Below are 8847 nucleotides of genomic sequence, written 5' to 3' on the forward strand. Positions count from 1 at the left end.
CCAACCCCCCACCCCCACACACCCATCCCTGCACCCCCACCGTGGCTACAGACAGATGCGCCACTCCCAGAAAAGAAAATCCCCGGGACTGTCCGCTCCAGAGCCTGATGTAGGAGTAGGTTTAGACAGCAGACAGCCTTTGCCTAGTGTTAGCGGGCCGCTAGGGCATCGGCAGTGCGGTAGCAGGAGGATGGCGAGCGCACCGCAGCCTCGGGCTCTGCGGTTATTCCCCCCACCCAGCTCACATCAGCCATGCCTGTCTGGGACGGCACCGTCTAATTGGCTGGAAACAGCCAGCATCCATCAGCCGAGGACCATGTGTGTCCCCTTTGTCTGTGTGTCTGTGTGTGTGTGCGTGCGCACATTTCCAAATCATTTATATTAATTACATGATTTCCTTTTCTGCAGTTTGTCTCAAAGGAAAAGCCAGTTTGCATCTGCAACTCAGCAAAAAACTGAGCAGAAGGAATCGCTGGGTAACATTATATTACTTTTACCAGCACTGCGATCTGCGCTGTAATTTTGTGACTACAGCAACATTGTTATGATCATAACAGTCAGGGTAATAACTATGCTTACATATAACTACCAACTGTATGAGTTCCCTAATCTTTAAATGTGAAAGGTGACCAAGGAATGTTTTGAAACCCTTGTACTGGAAAAAAAAACAAAACAAAAAAACTGTTGTTTAACATGGTAAACTATTCTTACCAGAAGCTGTAAACTCCACCTATTATGCTACTAACATTTTAAGTGCATGTTTCTCAGTCAGTATAATGTGTTACTCTGTCAGAGTGTACAAGAGCTTGCGTTATCCGAACTCCAGCTCTACCTGCCACCTGCTCTACACATGGCTTCACAGTCCTGCGCCGTCTATCAGTCTGACATGTTTTATCATTCTGAGATGATAGATGAAGGCAAACGGCACTTACAGGATGGACCACAATAAATAGGGGGTATAAAAAAAAAATTAAGTCGTTGGGGACAGTTTGGTTCCGTCTCTGCGAGCGATGTGGCAGATGTGCGCCGTCAGTAGGTGAACACCAGGTCCGAGACACTTGGTGCGAGCAGGTCCCCGGAGATCATGGCGTTCACCTCCGGGGTACAGTAGTCCGGGAAGTCGAAGTGGGACCCCGAGCTCCCACTGAAGGCGTCCAGGTCCTTGTCCAGAGCTGAGAAGTCCACGGATGCGCCATCAAAGCCACCGTTTGATATGATGTGCAGGATCTCCTCTTCGAGCTCCTCGTCGGACGATGCAGGCGACACCACGGAGGAGGGGCTGGTGGAAGTTGGTACAGGGGACGGTCCGGGGTTTGTGGTGTCTGGCTGGGTCACTATGGACCTCAGGGGTGCTGGAGGTGCTGCTCTGGATGTGATGGGTTCCTCGGTGCTGCTGTGTGGAGCTAGTGCTTTGAGTCTGGCCTGGGCAGGGGGCAGCTGGCCCTCAGGGGACTCGGGGCCCAGTGCTGTCCCCCCTTTGCTACTCTCTGGCTTTCTGTCTTGCTCCCATTCTGGATCCAATGTATCTCCCTCACTTCGGGACCCGTCGCTCTTAAGGTGCACTTGGTGTCCAGAGGCGGATGCTTTGAGTTTGAGCACCTTGCTGGTGGAGGCGGAGGTGCGACCCTGCTGTGACTGGCCCTTGCCAGCCTTCTGGGAAACCTTCTCTGCGCCCTTGGCCGGCGCCGAGGACTTGCTCTTCTTCCGAGGCCGGTACTTGTAGTCAGGGTAGTCGGCCATGTGCTTGAGTCGCAGTCTCTCTGCCTCCTTGATGAAGGGGATCTTCTCGTGATCAGGCAGCAGTTTCCAGCGGCGTCCCAGGCGCTTTGAGATCTCTGCGTTGTGCATGTCCGGCCACTGCTCCATGATCTTGCGCCGCTCGATTTGCGACCACACCATGAAAGCGTTCATGGGCCTTTTGATGTGACCTGTCGGGGTCTTGCACCAGTCGGGCTCCCTGTTTGGAGGCACCTGTCCAAACACCTCCTCCGCCTCGACATTTGACCCATGAGTCGCCACAAGCTCTGTGCCATTGCCACACTTGTGCCCTCTTTGTAGGACCATGATGCCCGAGTGTAATGTGGTCAGTCCCTGCAGGTGCCACCCGGAACCAGACTCACTCTCATTTTCCGCCTTCCTCTTTGTCTTCAGCTCCTGTCATTCCAGGTATCAGCTGAGGAACATGTTCTTAAACTCACCTGAGAACAGATCAGTTTTTCTTTTTAGTGTTAGCACCTCTACATAGCATTTCAGTTTTAAGTAACATTTATTTTGCTTTCAACCACAAGCTGAAAGTGTCACTGAACATTATCCATCCAGTCATTATGAAAAACCGCTTGTCCAACTCAGGGTCACAGTGGTGCAGGGTCTTTCTTGGAAGCATGGGGCAGGAACAGGATGCCAGTCAATCTTAAGGTCTACAGACACACACACACACACACACACTCTTTAGTGTCACTCGTTCCCATTTCTTTGCGCTGTGGGTGGAAACCAGAGCACCTGGAGGAAACCTACACAATTACAGGGAAAACATGCAAACTCCACACTGACTGAGCAGGGTTTGAACCCATTGCCAAGAGCAAAGTTTGGATGCTGTGAGACACCAGCACTGTCGGTCAATGAAAAGTTCAAATCCAAATAGCCGAAGAATACCTTTTCCTTCAGCCCAAAGTGTGGTGCAGGCCTACGAGCTCCAGTGTGTTTGGCAACAGAAGGAGTAGGCACCTTGGTCGTCTCAGGAAAAGCATCATGCACACACGTGTAGGTGATAGCGACATCACAATCAGTAAAGGCTTACCTGAGCTGCTGCAGGGAGAGGGCTCACTCCCTCCTCGTTCTCTCGTTCTCCCCGGACCCGGGATGCACTGGCTGGGCTCTGCAGAGGTGTCTGCCAGTGACTCTGAGGTGCTCTGGGAAGAGCGTGGAGAGGAAAATGTGGTTTGCAGCGCTAGTGTCTGTATGTGGTCCCCCTCCCTCCCGCCTGCCCCCTCCCCAGCTGTCCCGTTCTCTTTGCACGCAGTCTCTCCCTCCCCCTCTCTCTTCCTCGATCTCTCTCTCTTTGTCTCTCTCTCCCTCTCTCTCTCTCTCTCTCTCGCTCTCTCTCTCTCTTTCTCTTTCGCTCTGTCTTTCTGCCTGTCTGGTATCTCTACAGCCTGCCCCCCCAGCAGAGCCCACCCCCATGCCTCCCGCTCTGCACACCCACACCGTAAACAGCTCATCCTTCTGCGACAGCCGCGAGCTCCTCCCACCGAAGCCTCAAGCCCCCAGGGGTGAGAGCCTCGGGCTGGGGGGTGGGAAAGTTAAAACAACCGAGATGCAGTTAGGGAAACCAGAGATGAGAAGGACCTACTGAGACCTGAGAGGGAAAGTGCACCTGCTAGCTGAGCACTCCATTCATGTGGTGCGCGGTACCTAACATGGAGCTACAGCACATGTGGAATCAAGACAGAGTTACACTTTTGCATACATCTTACATTTATTTCAGATTGCAGTTTGACAGCCCTAACTGTGCCGCCTGCTGACACTAAGTAAAACTGAATGCAGCCGAGACCTGAGTGAGACGGGGCGATGAAACGGTTAATCCACATGTCTACTCCAACAAACACAGACAAATGCAAACATATACTCACTTTTTGTTCTGCGTCAACTAGGAATATCAACCGTACATTTAAACCCAAATTTTAATATAGTGACACCCAAAAGCATTTCGACAATATAGCGGTGGCACAGTGGTTGGAGCTGTTGCCTTGCAGTTGAAAGACTTGGATTTGGATCCTGCCTCCAGGTGTAGCACCCCTGCTCCAAATATCTACCCTGAATTGATAGAGTAAGAATGTCCAAGGTGTATAAATGGCTAAATCAGCATAAGTAGCTTAATATTGTAAGTTGCTTTGGAGAAAAGGGTCAGATAAGGATGTAAATGTGAATGTAACGATGGACTCTGACGCACACAAAGCGTCCCTTTCTTTTCAGCGACAGCGTTTTGGTTAATTTGAGGACGCCTTTGCCAGAGAGGACATTCCATTAGGAAGCCATCTAGAGGAGACATGAATCAAGCTCTGCCCCAAGTCACTTTTAGCATTTGAATGTCACATGCGACAGAGAGTGAGAGATGCGTCTCCATGTCCCTGCATGACATTATCAGCGCTGTTAAACCTTCTGGAAAAGGGACGGTTATTATGAATGATCCTTCAGCTAGTGCAGGAGCACGTTCCCATCTAGTTGGGTCCTTTGAAATGCCCGTGAAGGAGAATTTCCAAATCAGATCTTCTTCAACAGTTGGACTTCTGACCCTCCAGGTGGGGTACCTCCATTGTACCATGGAGGCAAGTACATATCCTTAATTGATTCTGCAAAAAATCTGTGCACTCTGGTATAATTTGCCAGAAAGCTGACTGTAAATTTAGCATATGCAGACACAGCGGGAGCAGCAGGTGGCATAGTGGTTAGAGTGTAACGCTATAATGTGAAAGGTCTGGGTACGAATCCTCTTCTACTGTAGTTCTCGTGAACGAAGCCGCCTGACCAGAATGACTTAAAACTTCCTAAAGAGTAACAAGTGTAAACGCTGGGAACAGCTTTTGTTTATCGTTAATTTTACAGACCTCCTTCCTCTCAGGAACAGCACAGGTTTCCCAGCCACCCCAATGTAAGAAAAGGACACATGTAGTGTGTTTTTATTACTTTTATTATTATTCTCTATTTATGGCACTTTTCTCTAACCCAGCCTACGGTGTTGGATTTGAGATGTTATTTCAGTTATTTACCTATTTGTACAGCAAGAATGTGGAACCTGAAACCTTCTGAACACTGCACCACCTGCTGATGTTAGCAGTGACAGCTGCATGGTTCTTTTGCTCTACCGATGATGACCAGGTGATTGCAAGGGTTCCAAAAACTCCTTCCCTGAATTCTCCAGGAGAGGGAGGGTGTACTGATGGAAACTTTTACCCTGCAGTGTGTGTTTGCATCTGCAGACAGTTAAACCATTATTAATAGACACTGTTCTCCAACATAACTTACAATGTTACATTGGTAAACTAAGATTTGTACACTGATTTAAACATTTATACAGCAGTTAAATTTTTACTGTATCCGTTCATGGCAAGTACCTTGATCAAGAGTAGTCCGGCAAAAGGGGAGACTTGAAGCCACATCATTCAACTGCACTAACTATTATGCCACCTACTGCCCCTATGAATAAATAGCATGTAGAGTGGGTGAATATCTAAATAAATACCTTCAGCTGCGAGAAATCTTGTTACACAACTAAAATACACACACGATGTCCACTACGACGAGCCGGAGCCTAATCCGGCAACACAGGGCGTAAGACTTAAGGGGGAGGGGACACACCCCAGACGGGACGCCAGTCTGCCGCAAGGCACTTCAAGCAGGACTCGAACCCCAGACCCATCACAGAGCATGCCCCAGCCAAACCCCCCATCTAAAAGAGGATATTATTTTTCTTGATCTGTATATAAATTGGTATTAAGTAATGATCATATCTAATTAAACGGCAACAACGAAAGAAAGGCACGGATTAGGAAGTGAGCCTTTTCTCCATGAGAGCTGGGAGAGCCTCCCAATATAGCGCTTTAATCGCCCATCTCTGACAGCGCCTTACGTAAAGAAACAGGTCAGTGGGTGAGCGCCGGGAATATCCGCTCTGACACACATGCTGCCGTCAGGCTGGCGCATCTCACACGACCACAACGGGACCGCCGTGCGACCTACTTTGGGGTCTGGCCCAAGGCGCATGTGTTGCTCCAACGTTGCGTGAAAAGTCAATGTTTACGTATATTTCATTGTGTAAAATAAAAAGTAGTGTGATTTCACTTTAATTGCACAACATTTTTTAACTGCCATTCTTAGACTTTGATCAAGTGCATTATTCATATTAATGAATTGTTAAGTGAACTTCAGTTATCGAAGTTTGATTTAAACAAACTTTAATTAGTTTTTCACTCAGAACTTTTCTAATATTCTATAACAGGGTTTTCTCTTTGCATTTTCTTTTTGTTCCAGCTGAGACTGGGGGTGGGGAGTGCCCTGCACCGTCCCACCCAGCTTAATGAGACTTGAATCATGCGATTTATTCAATGAACGACTTAATCAAGGCGACTTAATGAACAGCTCAACTGGAACTAAAGGCGGAGTCGGGAGGGGGCAAAGGGTATGGTGAGGACCAGGGCTGAGAACACGAATAAACTTTAACCCTTCTGTCGCTACTGCCAATGACGTCATTTCCCTTACCACCCGTTATCGACTGGATGTCCTTGACTCTATGACACCTCTCGCACATAGTTTAGGCTGTAAACTCGGATTGCCTTTTATGTGACGTACGCAGCAGAACTAATTGTTCTTTGATTGTGTCTTTTAAATATGTCCTATTGGGACTTGTGTCAAAATTTCAGCATTTTATTTTTATGTGCCATCATTATTCCATCTTGATTTTAGCTTTAAAAAAAGCAGGTTTAGCTAACTAATGCACTGGATGTAAAGACACAATCACAGCAACGCATTCACACAAATCGAATGAGAATATACCGTGTTTTATTATGAATAGTGGAGTTATGAATTTTTGTAGAGAAGAACATTGTTTGCAGCGTATTTTTAATTTTCTGTTTACCTATTGTTCAAATTTGCTGTCTAGAGGAGTGAACATGACCTGTGTTTATTCTCCGATTCAACAGATGGCAGTAAAGAGCACCCAAACACAATAGGAGTGAATGACAAAGTGCAGGTATTTATGGGATGAATCAGTCAACAGTCTCAAATGAATAGGAATTTGTGGAGATTATGCGTTTTTACTTTGTCATTTAAAAAGAGTTTTAATTTAAATGCAGCTAATAAAATGTTAAGATAAAAAATATAAAATGCAATATGTATACAAAGTATGCATGCAAGGCGCCGAGTCAGAGCCGACCCATAGCGACCATAGTGTGGTTTCCGAGGCAAGTCAAGGGAGGAACAGAGGTGGGATGCCAGGTCCTTCCTCTGCATGGCGGGGGAGGCAAACACAGGGAGAAAGACAGGGCTGCCGCACACCCCAAGCAGGACTCGAACCCCAGACCCTCCACACAGCAAGGCACCGGTCAAACCTGCCGCACCACCACTCCCCCCATACAAAGTATACTTTTTAAAAATAAAATCTAGGACATGCATAGATTGTGGGTCATTTGTATTACCTTTTGATAATGACTTGGTGAAAAAAGACATCTCAGTTATGAACAGAAACAATTACTTATTTGTTTTTAATATTTAGTAAGAAACAGTTAATGTATAGTCAGTTTCTAATGCGTTATTTTGAATGCAGCTGGATACAGTAATTTTGTGGTTATGTGCTGCTCATTTTAAGCAGTCAGGACTCTTGATTTACAGCCAAGCTGTCTTTGTAAACCTCTGCTTTTGCTGTCGAAACATCACAGGGAGCTCTGTGGCCTATTTCCAACATGTGTTGCCACCAACGGTTTAGAGGCCAGAAATTCTGAAAAGAGCACAACCTTTCACCTCCGTCCGACAGAGCAGACACCAGAGCAAGGAACGTGAACTGCCTTCATCCTCAAATGTGACCTCTGCTGTCACACAGACAGCTTCCAACTTTCTCCTCTCTCCAGCTGCCTCACACCATACTGCAAAAGAAGAGAAAAGAATAGAGGTGAAGAACCAAAAATCCACCCTTGCTCATTTTAGTCACTAATAAGGATTAACTGATATAACCTGTACACAGCTTTTACGCCTCTGCTTCAGACCCTAAACATGTACAGTTATACTATATGTGATACTGATACCATGAACTGGTTCATGCATTTTGAGTTTATATTCCTGGTGTCCATCTTCCAGCTAATTTCTCAAAAAATTCCTCGTGTTTGGGTACTGTAATGAAGTCATACGGCTCAGTTTAAAATACAAAATCTGTATTGTAACGAACAATAATAATGACATATTGATGAATGCTGAAAATGAAGTCAGTGAAAAATTAAGCTGCTTAGTGAAGATAAGAGTTTTGAAAGGCGAAGATAACGCGGAGTCATTTATGAAAATTTAAAGCAAGTGCAACACCCATCTTAATCATTCATATTTATCTCTAGCGCTGAGTGAGTGCTTTATAGGACTGCAAATGGCTTTTTAAAATTCATTTTGGGTGAGACTTTGCAGTGTTTTTTCAACCACAATAAGCCTCGGCCGTAAAAAATTGCAACTGCGGGAGGGTGAAATCCAATTAAGGAAGAATAATGACGAAATCTTGTTTTGCGAGGCTCTGAGAAGCCATGTCATCTGTGCCTGTCACGAGTTTGAGCGGTCTTCCCGCGTGTCCCGTCACAGGACCAAGACACTGACAGGCAGCTGCATAACAGGCCTCGGTTATTAGTATTATTCATTCATTTATCTCATGTTTTTCACTAAAGAGACTGAGATTGTTAGGGTTGCGCACCAATGCGCTTGCGATTTACATTTTTATACAGCTGGGTAATTTGTACTGTGCAAATTCGGGGTAAGTACCTTGATCAAGGGTACTACATGAGAAGGGTGGATTCAAATCTGGGCCCCTGAATTGCAAGGCAATGACTCTCACCACTACACAAGCTGCTGTAGAAAGCATGAGTATATAGAAAATATATGCGTTCCAAAAATATATTAAAAATTTACTCTGTTTAGTTCCTCTGTGCTACTGGTACCCTGTTACAGCGCGCTTAGACATTGCAACTGGAGTATGTGCAGCTAGGACTGGGGCCACGTCTTTTCTGTTACTTTGTGTTTATATTTTTTAGGTTAATCAGTGGATGGTAGAGAAACTGAAAAAAAACAGCTTGTCCAATATGTCCATTAAGCTGACATGCTTAC

At 46.1% G+C, this 8847-nt stretch overlaps 1 protein-coding gene across 1 annotated transcript; it reads right to left on the minus strand.

The window, feature by feature from the left end:
• Positions 1-985: 985 nt before the first annotated feature.
• sox12 (SRY-box transcription factor 12) lies at positions 986-5569 on the minus strand. Its single transcript, XM_018755815.2, has 2 exons — positions 5544-5569; positions 986-2068 (listed from the first exon to the last, which is right to left on the minus strand). The coding sequence occupies exons 1-2, from the start codon at positions 5564-5566 to the stop codon at positions 1030-1032; spliced, it is 1062 nt and encodes a 353-aa protein (XP_018611331.2). The 5' UTR covers positions 5567-5569; the 3' UTR covers positions 986-1029.
• Between the last annotated feature and the right edge of the window lie 3278 nt (positions 5570-8847).

This window comes from Scleropages formosus, chromosome 24 (assembly GCF_900964775.1).
Source record: "Scleropages formosus chromosome 24, fSclFor1.1, whole genome shotgun sequence".
Lineage (NCBI taxonomy): Eukaryota > Metazoa > Chordata > Actinopteri > Osteoglossiformes > Osteoglossidae > Scleropages > Scleropages formosus.

Bases quoted from the DNA above. Each gene is read 5' to 3' on its own strand.
- sox12 (XM_018755815.2), bottom strand. From the start codon at position 5,566: ATGGAGAAAAGGCTCACTTCCTA. The intron at 2,069-5,543 runs ATCCGTGCCTTT...ATTACACTCGGG, and splicing joins GAGAAAAGGCTCACTTCCTA to CATCATGGTCCTACAAAGAG.